Source organism: Schistocerca gregaria, chromosome X, assembly GCF_023897955.1.
Source record: "Schistocerca gregaria isolate iqSchGreg1 chromosome X, iqSchGreg1.2, whole genome shotgun sequence".
Taxonomy (NCBI): Eukaryota; Metazoa; Arthropoda; class Insecta; order Orthoptera; family Acrididae; genus Schistocerca; species Schistocerca gregaria.
Window position 1 is genome coordinate 595,159,458 of NC_064931.1, and position 20,681 is coordinate 595,180,138.

Genomic DNA, 20,681 nt, shown 5'->3' on the forward strand with positions numbered 1-20,681 from the left:
GGAGTGACTGCGCTCAGAGATTACATGTTATGTTTCCTCACTACAAGACTCACGAAATGACGCATTGGTCACTGATCATACTGCGCTGTTTGCACTCGTTAATTATGGATCAGATTGGTGTGGAAATATATTGCGAGCAGTGCCCTGCCTTATGTAGCTCTGACATTCTTTGTGTGCCCAGATACAGATTGCGACATTCGGTATGAGCCGACTGTGCTAAATAATAACCTTAAAATTCATATGCACACGCGGGAGTAGGATGTACTGTGCAACAAGAATTCGCACAGGTGAGAAGAGTTACTCAGCCAAAACTGGACGCATCTTGAACTGTGGTGGAGATTTAAATGTGTACCATCAGCTAGGGTACTACAGATGTGCTGTCTGAGGATGTAAACACTTCTGTGATGCTCCAGTGCATACCACCAATGGAAACTACACAAGCAGTCAAAGAGTCACTCCTAAAACTGCGTGAAGTAGAAGAGGAAATGAAACAGTGACAATCTTGCAGGATGCAAAGGTCCCTGAGCAGAATGTATCACTTGAAGAAAAAGTAACCCGTGAACTCATGAACAACAAAAGTATTCTAATTTAATAGGCAGATTAAGGAAACATCACTGTAGTAATGGACACTACATCGTTCGCAGGTGCAACGTGACGGGTTAGTAACCAGCTGCAAATATGACAGACATCCGAAATAATACGCCGCTATCAATCCGCCAGACGGAGAATACACAACCAAAATCAACAAAACTGTCATGCCAGTTTGGTTGTGAATTGTTGCATTGTTCCCTACGAAAACGTGTAATAATTGTGTGGGAGACCTACGCTAAAGGTCAGTGAATGATATATATAGAATACATTAAAAATAACAATTAAATGAACAGGGAGGCAAAGTTTACCCAACCAGCTATGAACATCAAATAACTCCTTCACCACCACCGCTTGCTTCTTCCTCAACTGTCACGTGACTTCTTTGTTAGTCATGTCATCTCTCATGCTGTAGACAACTATTCGAACACATTTACAACATTGCTAACATATTTCATTATAAACAAGTAAGAAATATCATTATAATTCACTTGCATCCAGTTTTAGAGATTAATTTTATACATAGTTGAAATATTTTTAGATAACTAATTTATGCTACAAATCAGAACGGCAGGAATCTAATCAAGTGCACATATTTATTCTTCATTTACCCCCTCCTCCCCCCCCCCCTGGTGCTTTTCCAATCAACTGATATTAAATAGGTGTAAATGAATTGGTATACTACGGCAAATTGTTCATGCTGCTGTTAATATACTGTGTAAATGTGGAGAGCTCATTGTTTAGTTTTAAGACAAACTTATTCAATAATTTATTTACAATAATTACTTAGTCTGTTCTGTACTACAACAAAGGTACTACTTTTATAGTCGACTTCAAATACTAGTGTGTCGTAAGTAATTGTTGAGTGTTTGTAGCTGTAGTTGTAGACAATGTAATATACAAATGAAAATAAATTTGTTGGTATTATTGTACCATAATGGTAATAACTTTGCTGAAATTTTCTCCTTATGACACAAAGGAAATACGGACGACATTGGCTACGAGTGGGCATCTATTGAAACCAGTGGAGAAGGCTGGAAATTTGTGCTAGACCGGGATTCGTACCTAGGTCTGCTGCTTAGTAGGCAATTGCTCTAACCACTTTTTTAAATCATAGGATCCTCCCTGGCACCCAAAGGGAGGGGCGAGGGCTAAGTGGTGAGGGTTCGCAACCCAACGCTGGCCACCATGTAGCTTTCCCACCCTCCAGGAACCAAGGAAAGCGTAGGGAAAGTGGAATAGAGGTACAATAAACATCAATGGTTTATTTATTTACTTATTTTACTGTTTTATTTTTTAAAATTAACATTTATACTTTTAAAATTAACATTAATGCTACTGAGAATAACAGGGAACCGGATTCGCACCAGAGACTATTAAGGGTTCTAAGTGCGGAAGAGGCGGAGATCAACTCTTCATGATAGGAACACCCTACCTCTTGGGTGGATTAAGGAAGACACTGCAAAGGAAACGGGGAAGAATTGTCTGTATTTTGGACTGTAGACAACTGCACAATAGCTGTAAGTAAGGAACTGCTAAAAATCAAGGATACTTTTCTCGCTATGAGCAAACAAGTAGTGAGCTGCTGTCCACTGAGCCACGTCACAGAGGTCCTCTTCATTTTCGGGAAGTATCCTGCGTCCGGAAAAGGGAGCAGTTGAGTAGATAACTGAAGAGGAGTCGTAAGAGAATAAGGGACAACATCTGCACTTACCGATGTGCACACCAGTCGATGCTCGTTTGTTTCCTTGTGTCCAAAACATCACAGGCGACACACAGTCGTTGTCTGCCAGGTGAATCCCGTGGAGGCGTGACCGGCATACTTGCTTCCCATTGACAGTAAGCTACCACGCAGACTGACGTCACTGTCAAGATAATGAGCGCACATCGATCGCCAGACGGCACCCAAGTCGACGTGGGGATGCTTCCCCTCAACCATATATTTAGTGACCTGTGCTGCTGAAGAAAGCCAGAGAACTCCTTCGTTGATGTCAAGTGCGCTACCAATATCGCAGTGCGGACGTAGCCCAGGTTGAGGAAAACGTGGTGGAAGTCAAAGAAGGGCGGCGGGACGTCCGAAAGCGGGATAGGTGCTGAGAGAGAGAGTGTGGTGAAAGAGCCTCCAGCAATAGGATGGCAAGGCACGTAGAACAAAGGCTCCACATCGCCATGTGAGAGCCAATGAAACGGGCTATCACTCTGTCAGATACATGATACAGACCTAAACTGCCCCTCCACGGAGAGAGGGTGAGGGTCTTGTACCTTATCTTGAACAGCAAGCCGCTAGCATGCGGCGGGCAATGGATGGCAGAATAGGAAGTGTCTGTACCGCGTGGGGGATACGTGACTTCAAATATACATTTACATATTGTGTCCGCTGGAGAAGAACGAGTGCTCGTAAATGGAGATCTAAGGACCCAGCTCGTAGTTGGGAAAGCAGCCGCCGAAAGTTGAGGGCAATCGCGCGTCGCAGATCACTTGCGAAATAGAGTCCTAAGCATCGGATAGTATCAGCTACACGTAAAGGAGCAGTGCTGTCCGCGGGAAACCCCTCATCAGTAGCCATGGCGCTCGATTTGCTGACGTTGAGGTAGCTTGGTAGCTACGCCGTAGGTGGTAACCCATACCAGTGACTCCCTGATCTCAACTCCGCTACGAAGAACGATGATGAGATCGTGTGCATAAGCAGTACAGCTGAAGACTTGGCTACCGAGACACCTCCCAGAGCACCGCTGACGGACACCGCAGAGCAACGGTTCCATGGCGGAACCATACAACAGTGCAGAGATCAGGCTTTTCCTGGTTACTCGCGTCATTTCGCCGATTCCTTTAAGAGTTCGAGCCTTGTGTGCACCTGCCCTGAATGGATCATTGGCTATCTCGCCTTAATTGTTCTGAAATAGTATGTATTGTGCATATGACTACATTAAATTAAAAACATGAATGTTGCGTGTGGGAACGCGTCGTACAGTGCATAGAGGATGTCTATAATCCAAGCTATGTGTCAAGAACTGCTATGAACGGAGGCATTTAAGCAAATAGCAACGACGAAAATCAAGTAGCTGGGCTGAGTCGGAGGTCAATAAACAATGTTTTGGCTGAGGAATGAGACGGAATCTGAGGTATCTGCAACCCCTAAGGGTGTATTATAACCAGGCTTCACAGTAATGCAGTAGGTAGCAGTGAAGTGTTAGATGCAAATTGTACATTCATCATACAATGTGACTTTATACATGGGATAGGTTACCTTTAAGACTCTAAAGTTAGCAGTGTCTGATGCTGTAATTGATTTTAATGGCGGGAACTATGAAAGACTTCAGGTTCTGGAGAAGGTAGAGTAAGATTTGGACAGAATACAGCTAAAGGACTGTGGGAACTGGATGAGCTTCGTGTACATGAAGCAGAGTTAGCTGCTCAGCAACTGACAAAAGAAGCAAGAAAGAAAAGGAGGAGGCAAGCACTGGGCTGTTGTGACACTGAAAAGGACACAGACAACATACTACGGGCCAGGGCAATTCTAGTGCATGAAAGAAGCGGAAATATAAGTCTGTATAAGAATTTGTAATAAAAAAAGTTTTAAACCTTAATATCTCTGAACTATATTTTTTGCAATAAATGAACCATTTTCTAAAAAAGTACTGATGGTAGAGACATGAAATTTTCACAGCATGCCAAGAGTGAGATTCAACACATATTGAACTTGAATAATTAAAATATCCTGAGTTGTTTTGTTTCGATGTTCATTTATTTACAAAATTCTGTCAAAAAATTGAGTGTTTTTAAAAGAAGATAACATACATACATAACATACAATTTAGTAATAATTCTAGTTCCGTGTATCTAGAAAGATGCATTCAATAATTATGAAAAATAGTTGATGTCTTAAAAGGTTTCCAAGGTAATGGGTCACAAAATTCGATAATTTAATATTGGCAGCATAGGACACATAATGTTCCCTTAATGCTGGTTTAGTATTTGACACAGATCTCAGAGTCATGGTGGAAAAACAAAACGTATGGCAGTAGCCATACACTTCTTGCATATGTTACACTAAAAAAAGAAAAAAGAATATATCAGTCATGTTATGAAAGAACAACACATTGACCCTATCTTGTGATTGAAGTCTGTGGGATACGTTCATCATTTAGTATGAGAAACAAAACTTTGCACAGGTCTGAGTAAGCGACTTGGACATTTCACCACCTGCTCCAGTGGACCAATACCAATACGTGTATATTTAATAGGATCACCACATATGCTCAATGACAACATTCACAAGGCAGTTGTTTTAGATAAATCCAAAGAGAGGGAGACAGTAATACCTTATTGAGTTCTCTACCAGGTAGCCTTATCGAAGTTTTATAGTTCATACTTTCACTCCGTTGGATTTTCTAAAAAATAATGAGGTGTGCGTGTGTGTGTGTGTGTGTGTGTGTGTGTGTGTGTGTGTGTGTGTGTGTGTGTGTGTATGTGAGAGAGAGAGAGAGAGAAAGAGAGAGAGAGAGAGAGAGAGAGAGAGATAGACTGGGCTGTCAATGAAGTCTCTAACGCCATTACACTATCATATTCCTAATGTAATAAACATAGAAATATGATAAAGGAGATCAGGATACGTACTGAGTGATGTTTATAGACCTCGTTCAGTATCTATAATTTGTAGGCGTTATACTTCTGAATTCTTTTGCGCAGTCCAGGTATGCTCCGAATGATTGTGAATTTTCTCCTGATCGTTAGTGTGGTATGTTTATTGTTGAGATAGGTCTCTACCTAGTCAGTAATGGATGGATGGCTGGACACCTAACTATTCTAACAGTGCTGTCTGAACATGATGAGATTTCAAGAGAATTAGCAGATGGCTTTGTCTCGATGGGTCACATCTCTTACTCATGGAAACCATGTGGATTCAAATACTGTACATCGAAGACTGCAAAATTCGTGAGAATACTTCAGGTAAGCTGTCTTCTGACGAAAGAGGATTTGAGAGGTGTGCTCTATATCGCTTCTTCAAACTGTTATGTGTAAACATATTACAACCTCTCACATACCTCTCATGAAGTGACTGCAGTGAGAATATTAGGAGTCAATATGAAGATTTTTACCAAGAGTCAATCAGCAGCTGAAGTTCAGTCTTCCGTTTTCTTGATAAAAATATTCAGGCTACCGGCTAGTCTGCTCTTGCATACAACCCTGGGGAAAAGTCTTAGTGGCGGCCTTTGTGGCGCCATCTGGATAGCTGAATAGTGAACTAACTAGTGTCCTGGTAGAGCGGCTACAGAAACTGATATGTGTGTTGCATGTGAAGATTCAGTATCACGAGTATTTGCTCTGGAAAATTATTCCCCCATATCTAAACTCATCAGTTGACAGCTGGGCATCCATGGTGGTACTCTCTCTGGCTCCTGAGCATCTTGTGTGGCGAGCATGTGAACACCAGAAGATTGGTGCTTAACTGCCAATGCGATCGATGTTTGTGGCATAGATGTTTCTCCATGGTGCGGTGTGGTCATGAGCCTGGCAGTGGATGCCGCATGGTGTGGTCCAGCAGACACCTGATGGCATGTGCTTCGTAATCGCGATCGTAATCGTAACTCTTTTTTTTGCCAGATATGTTCAGTGTAAACGTCGTAGTGGAAGGGAATGTTTCTGTTATCAAACATCATTGAACAGGAGACCTTGGACATATTTAGCGCTATGATCTGTTAATGGCGGAAATTTAATTACTTGATTTGCATAACGTTTGTTTGGGATACTCAAACGCAGAAAATACGTTTTACGATGAAGAAGAGTCATTGTAAGTTGGTAGGAGTGTTTTAAGTGATCTGCACTAGTGTCAAAGATTTAAGCAACAAACCGAAATTTTGGGAGGTTGCGTTTGTTTTGGCACAAAACAGTGTAATCAAGTGATAGTATAGTAGAAACGATATATAAAATACAGAACATAAACAACTACAACATGTATAATGGTAGGCAAAAATGTTCTTTTCTTCCGACTTAACAGGTTTACACACACATTCCGACAACTGGTTAATGCGGTCTTTATGGGGTGTGAGCAACTCTGGCAGCAATACAGGCCTGACAAATACAGGCCTGACAGAAAGATGGGGCATGCTGTGAATGATGTCATCGGACTCATGATTAGGCAATAACGACCATCCTCCCTGCAGCATTGCTTGCAAATCTTGGAGAATGGTTGGTGGATGCTGATGTGTTCCAACCTGTGTCCCAAGTGCATCCCAGATGTGCCCTATGGGATACACATCGAGAGAGCGAGCACGCCACGGCATGCGTGCAATATGCATGCAGGATGGGGAAATAGTGGTTTCTTGCTTTAATTTTGGACACCAGTGTATTTGACTCCTGTAAATTGGTAAACAATTAAATTGATAGGGTTGTGCAAGTGGACAATTTCCCTTTATTTTTGATATCGAAATTGCGTCAGCTTGCCCTTTATCCCCAACATTAGGCAAGAGGAACACAGTGTTGTGAGGAGAAATGAAAACTTATACCTGTGTGTTTGGAGACAATGGTTCACATACAAACAGGAAGTAGCCACTTGAGAGAGACAGAGACAGGAAGCGACTCTCGAATTTCCTGATCGACAGAATGCCACCACCTGATGCTTTGTTCGGGGCATGAGATCGAATGTCCGGTTCATGGTTGATGGTAATTAGTGTCTTGATCTGTAATTAGGACACTGGGCGGTTTTTACCTCTATGGCCGTGCCTGGATGACAGACACAAGAGTGGAGGACCCCAAATAGTGGCTACTACACCCGACGTCATTCCATTCCTCAGTGCTTACAGTTATTAGTCACGGGAAGTGGGAGTGAGTGGAGGGGTGCAGACATGAGCTCTACACATGGGGGAGAGCCCTGTCTCCGACAAAGAGATTAAATATATATTTATCAATATATTATCGACATTGATTTCAATTTCATGTCGTGAGAGCCTTTCTCTTCAGAAAAAACGGAGTCTTTTTCCCACAAATTTTTTTCTGTTAGGGATGTGGAGGAAGAGACCGAGGCGTGAGGGAGCGTGACCTACTTTGGTGGTTGCATTGTGCACTAGCTCAACCAATCCCTGCACATAAAGGTGAGCACCACAAAAAAATTTTCCGCCAAAGACAACACCTTCAGTCTACGGCAGTGTCATTACATAATTAGGACTTGCAGTTGCAGTATGTGAGCCCTTCTCACCAAATAAAAGATCCAACCCTGAAATCTGAATTTTGTAATGAAACAGAATATCCTCTGCTGTGTAACTAACGTCGACCTCAACTTCGTGTCGTGAGATCCTTCCTCTCCACATCTACATCTACATCATATTCCGCAAGCCACCAAATGATGTGAGCGCAGGGTACTTTCGGTACCACTACATGATCTCTCCAACCATCTTCCACTTGCCAATAGTGTGTGGAAGAATGATTGTTGGTAAGCCTCTGTATTTGGCTCTAATTTCTCGAATTTTCTCCTCATGGTCAATACGTGAGGTGTATGTGGGGGGAAGTAGTTTGTTGTCAGACTCCTGAAAAGTGCTCTCCCAAATTTCAATAGTAAATCTCTCCGTGATGTACAACGCCTCTCTTTTAATGCCTGCCAGTGGTGTTTGTCTAGCTTATCCCTAACGCTCTCTCGCCAGCTAAACGATCCCACACAGATAGCCTTTTTCCAGATCGGGTGGGAAGCGGGAGTGGAGCAGGGAAGGGGAAGGTGGGGGGATTACCCAAAGGGGGAGGAGTTAATTATTTGGTAGGTTCAATTAATTAATCAATCAATTTGATACCAAAAGTGTGCTTGTATCAGTGAGAGTAATGGCGGAGATACTGGTGATTTCCCAGGGGGGTGGGGAGGGGGATGGGGTTGGGGTTGGGGGTTTCTCAGTAGGATGGATTATCCCGAGGGTGTAGTAAATCAACTCCCAGGGGAACATAAGTCAATCAGAATAACAGTAGATTAAGGAGAGGGAGTCATTGTCCATTTATGTATGCAACCCTCACAAGCAAATTGCCCTCATTCTTTGTTTGACCTGCTATTCATGGTATGTTGCTTATCTTGGACTGGACAACTGAGCTGGCACAGTATGCAATTATATTGTATATGCATGGTGAATCACTTGAAACTTGCATCTCAGATATTGCAGAAATGAAAAGTGCGTGCAGTTTTCAAAGAATCGATTTGTAATCAGGAGCTCAGAAGCGAATCTACAGATTTTAATAATACTTAGAGGTGTATTTTTGGCATAGATACACTTTTTTAAACAGAACATTGTCTATTGACGTCAACAAACTAACAGTAGGGTAAATTATAATGTCTGTGGTGTTTGTCGCAGAATTCTAGTGCAAATAGTTTACGAGATATCGTATTTTGAAAAGTGCCCATATCGACACTTGTACAATACCTGTGGTAGCACACACTGAAGAACAACACAAGTGAAGACTCAAGTTATGTGGATTATGACCAGTAACGAGACAACTGACCATTACAGGTTTTGTTCAAAATGGCCACCAGCAGCGACAATACACGCTTCCAGTCTGGTATGGGATGCCTGCTGCACACATGCTAGCGTTTCGGCGGAGATGTCTTAGCAGACTGCAGTAATATGTCAGTGAATATGAACTGGTGGAGTTGATGTGTCCTTGTAGACAGCACTTCTTGCATATGTACAATCGTCAAATCCATGGAACAGATTGGTCAAGGTACAGCTCCTCTGTTTTCAATCAAAGGATTTGGAAGCAATTCGTGAAGATACGCTGTAGTACTTCCTGCACTATGGCTCTACAGCCATCATGTTGGTACCACGGATTCCTCCCAGTCCGCACAGGAACGTCTTCCAGCGTCAATGGCAGATAATCCGTTAGGAGGCTGCAAAACTTGTGGGCAATCAGTGTTCCATCTGTGAAAAAATGGCCTATGAGCAAATGGTTCACTATCCCACGCTGACACTCCACGGACGCCAACGTTCCACCTGGCGAAGCCAACGGGGATTTTTAGCAGTCTAGTACTACATGTTTCAGCGGTTTACCTAGCCTTATTGGCAAATGTGGCTTCGTCACTAAACAAGATACATGATACAGCTGGAGTATGCTCTCGTAACGTCCATGTACAGAATTTAACACAATTCTCATAACCGTGCCATGCAACCACTTGGTGGTGGGAGATGTGATAGGGATGGAACCTGTGTCGAAGGAGAATGCATAAGACACTTGCCTGACTCTTGCCACTTCCTCGCGCGACTGCACAGAGGCTAACCTGCGGATCAACCGCAACAGCAGCAAGAACATTAATTTCTCCCTATTCTGTCGTCACTTGTTTCCTTCTGTTACATTGTCTAGATGTTACACTACCACTTTCACGTAACTAGGTGAAGAGATTGATAAATAAATTCCGAGATGGTTGACGTCTATTTCGATATTTTGCCGCATGCATTGTACAAGAACGAACTGCATTCTTCCTACACTCTCCACATGCCATTAGTCGGCTTTCTTTGCATTGGTAAATCCTATCGTACACTTATTACCTACGGCTTGGGTTATTGCACACTAACTGACTAGCACGTCAGTGCACTCAGGGGACACACAAGCACACTGTAAGCAAACGTAACAACATCATACCCTGCAACTATCCAGGCTGTACAGCAAAAACAAGTGTCGGTGTGGAAACTTTTCAAAATGCGATATCTTGTAAACGACTCGCACTAGAATCCTGCGACAAACGCCACTGTCATCCTAATTTACCTTGCTTTTGGGTTACTAATGTCTATAGGCACTGTTCCATTCAAAAAGTGTATGTTCACACAGAAAAGTATATTTTGTAAGCATCATTACAACCTGTTGATTGGCTAAGAATACGAGCCACTGACTACCTATATACTGGTGTTGATGGTTGTAAGACAATCTGTCAAGCCAATCGAAAATAAATGTTTTCAGTATTGTACTACCGTGAAACGCAGTTTCTGTGTGGTCACACCCACTTTGACTTTTCTTGGACATCCCTAAAGAGAACGTCTACCTACGTATGACTGACTCTCGATTTGGCTCTGCATCCCCAGAACCATCACTTACATGGAACACAGTCAAATGTGGTTCAAGATAAATCACTGTCCTCACTGGTCCACATCAGAAACAGTAATGCACTCTGCATTCGACGCATCATGTGATTTTCCGATTGTGCATTACTATTTGCAGATATGTTCTTTGTGAGAAAGACTTTCATTTATAAGCGAACAGGAAATCTGTGGGAACTCTACAGACAATTGTACCGTTCAGTCTTAAATTATCCTTCATCTTCTAGTCATAGCGTAGACGAATACGCCTATAAACAGAGAAAAATGTACACGGCGACATTCATCGACACCTTTTATCACCCTCATCCACCGCCCTGCCCCCTTCTCCCACCTGTCTTTCATTTTACCCATCTCCATACCACTGAAGCACTCATAAGCGATTATTTACATGCTTCGCAAATATGATGACGAATTTAAGCTTTTCTCATATACTGTACATCCAGAAGATAGCCTACATGACTGAGAGCACTTCGTATGCACTGTGAATATTCATATATTGCTATGAAATATCTGCGTTCCTATCGTCCCCAACAGTGACGCATCTTCCCTGCTGGTACATCGTACTGGTCGGCGTATTTATACAAACCAGTGATTACAGAACCATGCGATATAACCAGGAAGCTGATTTTCCTTTCTTGATAGCCACTGCAGAAAGTTTTTCAGGCAATAAGCTGGGTCATGTACTTAAATATTTCTAATATTTAGATGACCTCGGTCATTGACTTCGTTACTGCCTCTAGATATTCACTGAGGTGACAAAAATCATGGGATAACGATATGCTCATATACAGATGGCAGTAGTATCGCGTACACAATTAATAAACGGGCAGTACAATGTCGGAGCTGTCGTTTGGATTCAGTTGGTTCATGTGAAAAGGTTTGCAACATGATTATGGCTGTACGACGGGATTTACGGACTGTGAACGCGAAATGGTATTAGTAGCTAGATGCACGGGAAATTCCATTTCCGAAATCGGTAGGGATATCTACACTCCTGTAAATTGAAATAAGAACACCGTGAATTCATTGTCCCAGGAAGGGGAAACTTTATTGGCACATTCCTGGGGTCAGATACATCACATGATCACACTGACAGAACCACAGGCACATAGACACAGGCAACAGAGCATGCACAATGTCGGCTCTAGTACAGTGTATATCCACATTTCGCAGCAGTGCAGGCTGCTATTCTCCCATGGAGACGATCGTAGAGATGATGGATGTAGTCCTGTGGAACGGCTTGCCATGCCATTTCCACCTGGCGCCTCAGTTGGACCAGCGTTCGTGCTGGACGTGCAGACGGCGTGAGACGACGCTTCATCCAGTCCCAAACATGCTCAATGGGGGACAGATCCGGAGATCTTGCTGGCCAGGGTAGTTGACTTACAGCATCTAGAGCACGTTGGGTGGCACAGGATACATGCGGACGTGTATTGTCCTGTTGGAACAGTAAGTTCCCTTGCCGGTCTAGGAATGGTAGAACGATGGGTTCGATGACGGTTTGGATGTACCGTGCACTATTCAGTGTCCCCTCGAAGATCACCAGAGGTGTACGGCCAGTGTAGGAGATCGCTCCCCACACGATGATGCCGGGTGTTGGCCCTGTGTGCCTCGGTCGTATGCAGTCCTGATTGTGGCGCTCACCTGCACGGCGCCAAACACGCATACGACCATCATTGACACCAAGGCAGAAGCGACTCTCATCGCTGAAGACGACACGTCTCCATTCGTCCCTCCATTCACGCCTGTCGCGACACCACTGGAGGCGGGCTGCACGATGTTGGGGCGTGAGCGGAAGACGGCCTAACGGTGTGCGGGACCGTAGCCCAGCTTGATGGAGACGGTTGCGAATGGTCCTCGCCGATACCCCAGGAGCAACAGTGTCCCTAATTTGCTGGGAAATGGCGGTGCGGTCCCCTACGGCACTGCGTAGGATCCTACGCTCTTGGCGTGCATCCGTGCGTCGCTGCGGTCCGGTTCCAGGTCGACGGGCACGTGCACTTTCCGCCGACCACTGGCGACAACATCGATGTACTGTGGAGACCTCACGCCCCACGTGTTGAGCAATTCGGCGGTACGTCCACCCGGCCTCCCGCATGCCCACTATACGCCCTCGCTCAAAGTCCGTCAACTGCACATACGGTTCACGTCCACGCTGTCGCAGCATGCTACCAGTGTTAAAGACTGCGATGGAGCTCCGTATGCCACGGCAAACTGGCTGACACTGACGGCGGCGGTGCACAAATGCTGCGCAGCTAGCGCCATTCGACGGCCAACACCGCGGTTCCTGGTGTGTCCGCTGTGCCATGCGTGTGATCATTGCTTGTACAGCCCTCTCGCAGTGTCCGGAGCAAGTATGGTGGGTCTGACACACCGGTGTCAATGTGTTCTTTTTTCCATTTCCAGGAGTGTATATTACGAGGGTCGGTCAAAAAGTAATGCCTCCCATTTATTTCTGCTTAAAAAAATTAAGTTAAGTGAAAAATTTGAATTTGGCGCCATTCCTCAAACCTTCTTCTGCAATCCACTGCAGTAGTAACTTTCTGTGTCAACAGGTGGCAGCACAGCAGAAGTTTGTAAGATGGCCGACATCGATGTTCGTTTGAGACAGCGTCGTGTGATTGAATTTTGAATGCAGAAGGTGAAACGCCCATACGCATTCATGAAAGACTGAAGAAGGTGTATGGTGTTGTGACAGTGGATGTCAGTACTGTTAGACGATGGGTTCGTCGTTGTAAGGAAGCTGAAGGGCAAACACCGTTGACTGACGAAAAGCGGAGCGGCAGGCCGGTGAGTGCAGTGACTCCACACAACATTCAGCAAGTTGATGACATCATTCGTGGTGTCCGTCGGGTGACTGCAGATGAAGTGTGTCGCATTATTTCTCTTAGTAAAGGCAGTGTGATCACGATTATTAAACATTGGGGTACTCAAAAGTTTGTGCACGGTGGGTTCCAAGAATGTTAACCGATCAGAATAAAGAGGCATGGAAAACAATAGCCTCCCAACACTTGCAGCGCTTCCGTTTGGAGGGAGATGAGTTACTGAAAAAAATTGTGACCGGGGACGAAACATGGGTGCATTTTTTTGAACTCGAATCAAAGAGGCAGTCAATGGAGTGGCGTCACACAAGCTCGCCGAGGAAGAAAAAATTCAAAACTGTGCGATCGGCAGGGAAAGTTATGGCAACAGTTTTCTGGGATACAGAGGGTGTGATTCTGATTGATTTTTTGGAGCAGGGATGCACAATAAATTCTGTTCAATACGTCACAACCCTCAAAAAACTTAAAGCACGTCTTCAGCGAGTTCGCCCAACAAAATCAATGGCAGATGTTCTTCTTTTGCATGACAATGCAAGACCACACACCAGTCGTCACACCTCTGACGAGTTTGTCAAAATTGGATGGGACGTTTTGCCTCATCCCCCATACAGCCCTGACCTGGCACCATCAGACTTCCATCTGTTCGGGCCACTAAAAGAAGCTCATCGTGGGATTCATTTTGAAGATGAGGAGGCCGTCAAAACATCCGTGCGTCAATGGCTTAGGAAGCAGAGCTGTGATTTTTACCGTGCTGGGATACATGCCCTTGTTCAAAGATGGACCAAAACTGTAGAGATGGGCGGAGATTACATTGAAAAATGACAAAATGATCCTCAATGTTGTGGTTTTCAACCTATGTAATTGCATTTAAATTTCCTGACAATTAAACGTAGAAAAAAAATAGGAGGCATTACTTTTTGACTGACCCTCGTACTAGATCCTTTGCGTCAAGACTGTGCAGAGAATACTAAATCTCAAGTATTACTTCTTACCAATAATAACGCACCGTACAATTGCCTTCCTTAAGGACCGAGAGCAACGACGATTGCATAGAGTTGTCACTATTTACAGCCAAGTAACATCGAGTGCAATAACCGCAGAAATCAATGTGGCACGTACGACAAGTGTATCCTTTAGGACGGCGATGCAAAATTAGACATTAATAGTTTGCTGCAGCAGACGACCGACGCGAGTGCCTTTGCTTACAACACTACACCACCTGCACCGCCTCTCCCGGGCTCGTGACCATGTTGATTGGACCGTAGACGACTGGAAGACCGTAGCGTGGTCAGATGAGTCCCGATTTCAGATGGTGGGGTTTGAGTGTGGCACTGACACCACGAAGCCATGGGCCCAGATTATCAACGTGACAGTGTGTACGGAACCGAAAATTGACTGGAAATGGCTATGTTCGGCTACTTGGATAGAATCTGCAGTTATTCTCTTTACAAGGGCTCAATTACGCCCCCTCCCCACTATATCAAACCATCGCGAATCTCAGAGGTTTTCCGAAGCTTCAGAAAGCCAATCTGCTCTTGTGTGGCCAGTCATTCCTTTCGTCCTAGTGCTGTCTGTTTCCCGCCGCACCGAATCCTGTTCACTTTCGGGCTGGGACGGGTACTCGAATGAGCCGCGGGCCTCGTGGCTCGCGCACTGGTCCGGTACGGCTGAGTAACCCAAGCGTTATGGAGAAATGACTTCAAAAATTATTACCCGAAATTAAATTTCAAACAGAGTTATTGTTTCATGAAAGCCTATCCAAGATGGCGAGCAGGGCCAAAAAGATCTGCAAAGTTGTAAACAAAATAAAAGAAACTGTTGTTCTTAAGTAGAGAACTACAACTCCATACGAAAAATGTTAAATACCAAAGTTGTACGGCATCAAAAGATCTATCGATTGCTTTTTGGAAATATCGGTTGCTTTATTATGTTTCGAATGCATCGAAAAACAGCTAAAAATCGCGTTAATATTCACATTTCCATACATGCTATTTACTGTAACTACAGCTCGCGGTAAGTTAAAAAAAGTGCCTCTTAGAAACATTAGAAAACATTAGTTACTTTTCGAGATAAATCGATTATTTTGAAAAAAGGTGTTCTCGATAACTGGCTAGATCTTCTCCACGGAAGGTTCTTAAGTATCGGTTGTAGGCTAAGTTACTTCGCGGAGAGTTGTTCTGCCATTGTGTTAACTAATTTTTACGATTTTATCAATTGCAAGGATAAAAAAGACTTCGAAAACCTTACACTTTTCTTAATACTTATCTCAGTGTTTATTTTATGAAAATAACTCACATTATTTCAAGATTTAAAAAAAACAATTCTACGGCTTTCTGGGGTCGAGATAACTAATTAAGAAAATTTAGTAGACCCAATTAACATTTTACAGTGATGCGCTTGGCGGAGGATAATACTGAATACATATATTTTCAAGAAAAACTATTAGGATCGGTTTAATTGACTTTTAGTGTTACTAACAGAGTGAAAAGTGAATCACGCAAGCCCAGAGTGCGTCAGCTGGAGTGGGCGGTGAAGTGGAGGGAACAGGGCCGCTCTTGCTCTGAGAACACTCTAAACGGCCCACGCCTTCATGATCTTTGATAGGGCAGCTTCTTGAACACGTACAAACATCCTTTTGCACTTATTCTGGCGTAGCTTGACTAGATAAATACGAATCTTTTATTTGATACGTGAAAACGTCATGCAAATATATTTCGTTTACAAAAATTCACTACAGAAACAGTCTGCGAACTTACTGTAGCGCCGACGTGCCATAATAGATTATCTATTTGAGTAGAGATTTGCACTGGAGTAAAAAAATTAAAATTATGTGTAGAGAACCTTCGTGCAGTAATTATTCGTGTTGAATTTATTAGTGGAGAAAAACATGCCTCTGTAGACCAGTATATTTCAAAAAATTTATACTCACCAAAATTTGTAAAAGTATCTTGTCGTTTGTAGTGCACGTACTTCTCATTCTGTACTGAACTATATATCGTTAACTATTCACAAAACATTCAGGTCTGTACTGTAGTTCGTTTGTAGACAGGGTTTAGGTACTGTGTGCTATGCGAAGGGTCTCTCTAGAAGTTTTCTAGTTCTCAAGCAAACACCGGAGCGTGCTGAGACGTCGAAGATTACGCAGGTGCCGTTCTGAATGAGTTTTAAAGACCGAGCGCGCGCTAGTTGCTTCCACTCCGCCGATCGTTCCAGCTGACGCTCTTCAAACTTGCACGCTTCACTTCATTATTCAATTACTAATACTAAAATCAGCGAATCATATCGTAGCATTTTTTCTTGAAAATATAAGTATTCAGTATTATCCTCCATCAAGGAGGTCGCTATAAAACGTTAATTGCGGCTAATAGATTTCCTTTAATTTATCTAGGCTTCAGAAGGACATATAAATTTTTCTTTAATTCTTGAAAAAAGTCACAAATAACTTTCTTTAAAATCTATTTTCATAAAACAAAAGTTAAAATTGTTAGTAAAAAAGCACGCCCAGTAAACGTGGAAGGTTTTCATGTCATTTTCTGATCCATTCAGTTAGTAAAACCATAAAAATTATTTAATTGCATAGTAACACAACTCTTTGAGAATGAACTAAGCCTAAAATCTTTACTGCTGGATTATCCTCTGAGAACATCTAGCCAATTATCGGCAATGCCTTGTTTTAAAAACTCGACATATTTCGAAATACAAGTAATACTTTTTAAAATTTTTCAAGTAGGTACTTTTTTTACTTACCTTGGGCTATACTTACAGTAAATAGCAAGTATGGAAACGTGAATGTTAGGAGATTTGTAACATGAGTGTTGAGATATCTAGCGTGGATGTTAATGTCATACTTAAAACTTTATTCGATGTATCTCGAAACGTAAAAAATAAATCCATACTTCCATAAAAGCGATTGACAGATCTTTTTTAAGCCCCAAAACTTTCTCATTTAACATTTTTTGATCGGAGCTACAGTTTTTTACTTATTTAAGGAAAACAACTCTTTACAACTTCGTAAATTGTTTTTCATCGTTTTCGATATCTAGTATGGAGTTTCCTGAAAAAAAACTCTGTTTAAAACTTAATTTCCTATACGTTCATTTTTTTTTGTTTTCAGTGATTTTTTTGCAAATTTAACACTAGGCCGTCAGTGAATGCTTTTACTAGAGCTCGACTACCTGCGTTGGGAAAACATAACGGAGCAGTTGGCCACAGGAGGGTTCGGGCAACGCCATTTAACACGTCTGCGAAAATATCTTACAAAATAAGGATGATAAATCACGGTCGAAATATACTGTTACATCTAGGTCTATAGCACGAATTCTGACGAAATCCAGCTACCAGCAATGAATTAGATGTAATGTGTGTTGGCAGAGAGGAGGCCCAGAACAAGCTGCAGGCTCTGAAGGAGCGAGGGCGGATGGACGTGCTGCTTCACGGCCAGGAGATGCGCGAGCTGCACCGCCGCCTCGACTACGACACAAAACTGCAGGACTTCCTCGCAGTCAAGGCGCAGCGCCGCGTCATGGCCGACCTCGAGGCTAGAGAGGCGCAAAAGAAACGTGAGCAAACACCACCTATATCCTAATGTATCCGAGCAATATTGCCAGCAGCCGTTGCCAGATGATTCCACAATAAAACCCGAAAATAATTCTTGCTAACTGTCCAATCTGTCTTCCAACAAAGTTTAACCATTACCATTTTCAACACCCAGGCCCATCTCATTCTTAACCACAAATCAATATTAGTTCGACCTGTTCACAAGCAACACCATTCTCTCCTAAACCAAATACGTGACCGGCCGAAGTGGCCGAGCGGTTCTAGGCGCTACAGTCTGGAACCGCGCGACCGCTACGATCGCAGGTTCGAGTCCTGCCTCGGGCATGGATGTGTGTGATGTCCTTAGGTTAGTTAGGTTTAAGTAGTTCTTAGTTCTAGGGTGCTGATGACCTCAGAAGTTAAGTCCCATAGTGCTCAGAGCCATTTTTTGAACCAAATACGCGGTCATAGCCAATATTCTCTCTCCTCCTGACCCGTCGCTTTCTTTGATCCCCACCAATCCCGGGAAACGACTCAACAAACCACTCAACACATCACTCGTAACTTTTCTTTACACATCTCATGCAACGGAGTTTTCAGCCTTAACCTCTACTCAATCACAATTCCCTCCACAGGCTGACACCCACAGCTCATTAATTCGACCCTCCCCCCCCCCCCCCAAATACATAGATGTATACATACACACACACACACACACACACACACACACACACACACACATCTACGCACCTACACTGAACATCTGCATCAATCCTATCCACAATGTTCATTTCTAGCAGATAGATAGGTAGTCCTAGTAACATAAGCCCCATCTGTCATGGAATAACGCACATCATCAACGCACCATAAAATATTTCACCATTGCTACTGTTTATGTATTGAAACAAAGCCGGCCGTGGTGGTCTCGCGGTTCTAGGCGCGCAGTCCGGAACCGTGCGACTGCTACGGTCGCAGGTTCGAATCCTGCCTCGGGCATGGATGTGTGTGATGTCCTTAGGTTAGTTAGGTTTAAGTAGTTCTAAGTTCTAGGGGACTGATAACCACAGCAGTTGAGTCCCATAGTGCTCAGAGCCATTTTTTTTTTATTGAAACAAAAATCTTGCCAATTTATCTACGGCTGACGTGTGAAACGTTGGATTGTTGCTTGCCACCCCAGCCAGCGATGAAAGAAAATAAAGAAAAAATCGCGTACCGCTCACATAGTTTTTCTTTAATGAAGTCATTTGCCGAATACGTTTTCAGAAGTATAAACTCAAGAACATTCTTCAGCCGTATAGTTAGAAAACAGCTTTTGTCCTGAAAATGAAGTCTTCTCTTCACTAATAGTGAATGTTTTGTCTTAAGAAGTGAATGTTAAATATAACCAAGCATAGTGGATCACTTGACTCGTATATGGGACTCGTGGGGTTAAATTACGAGTCATTTCGCCCTGTTTTTCTTACTTCCAGAAACCTCTTACTGTGAATGTGCTGATAGTTTATTGAACAAGAACATGGGCTATCTCCATCCACGTCTTGGGACACATGAATTTGTATTTAGCTGAGTCGTCGAACTGCAATTCTGCCTTCCATATTGTCGATTACTATAATGAAAGCAATATAACTGTTCTGATTGTGATATTCAGATAAATGCCGCCTTTAATTTACAGTAAATTAATTTGTCACGCACTATCACATTTCAGGACGTTCAAATTTACTGTCAATTGCACTGATGCATCTACATAACACCCAGATATTCTCTCACACGTAGTTTTGCATCTGATACTGACAGTGTCTTGTAAACCGTGCTGAATACTGTATAAACTGAAAGAGTGGAACGTTGATGGAAGAATGATAAATTTTCAACAGAGGGATGTATTAAAAATTATGTTTACAATGAAAAGTATCACAATTATTATTTGTTTTGGGTATTTTCCTGTATCTCCATTGCTTCGTTATGCTACGTTGCCGGCCGGAGTGACCGTGCGGTTCTAGGCACTACAGTCTGGGGCCGGGCAACTGCTACGGTCGCAGGTTCGAATCCTGCCTCGGGCCTGGATGTGTGTGATGCCCTTAGATTAGTTAGGTTTAATTAGCTCTAAGTTCTAGGCGACTGATGACCTCAGAAATTAAGTCGCATAGTTCTCAGAGCCATTTGAACCATTTTATGCTACGTTACTGTATTACCCTGATCAGCATTCCTCAGTTTTGTATTAAATAATTATGTAAATAATGCGTAATACACTGGTTTGTAGATTTCAGATGTGTATGACATCGCCGGCCGGAGTGGCCCAGCGGTTCTAAGCGCTACGGCCTCGAACCACGTGACTGCCACGGTCGCAGGTTCAAATCCTGCCTCGGGCATGAGTGTGTGTGATGTCCGTAGGTTAGTTAGGTTTAATTAGCTCTAAGTTCTAGGGGACTGATAACCTCAGTAGTTCAGTCCCATAGTGTTCAGAGACATTTGAACCATTTTTGTATGAAATCGAGTGAGAAATCACAAGTTCAATTTGTGAATATATCAAGGTGCCACGATATTTCATTTTGCGACAGTAGAATTCCAATTCTTTGAGACATGATATGGAATTAATACGTATTCCCTTGTTAATTAATTCTCTCTTTTATTACTGATTTTGGCTTTAGAAATAAAGGTTGATTATAGTACGTTTATTGAT

The 20,681-nt window shown here is 43.0% G+C and overlaps 1 protein-coding gene across 1 annotated transcript in view; it reads left to right on the top strand.

The window, feature by feature from the left end:
• The window catches only part of LOC126298234 (coiled-coil domain-containing protein 63), a 244,825-nt gene that overhangs the window by 152,964 nt on the left and 71,180 nt on the right, over positions 1-20,681 (top strand). Inside the window, exon 5 of the mRNA XM_049989540.1 lies at positions 17,847-18,030. Within this exon, the coding sequence (XP_049845497.1) occupies positions 17,847-18,030 (184 nt within the window). The remainder of the gene's footprint in view (positions 1-17,846; positions 18,031-20,681) is intronic.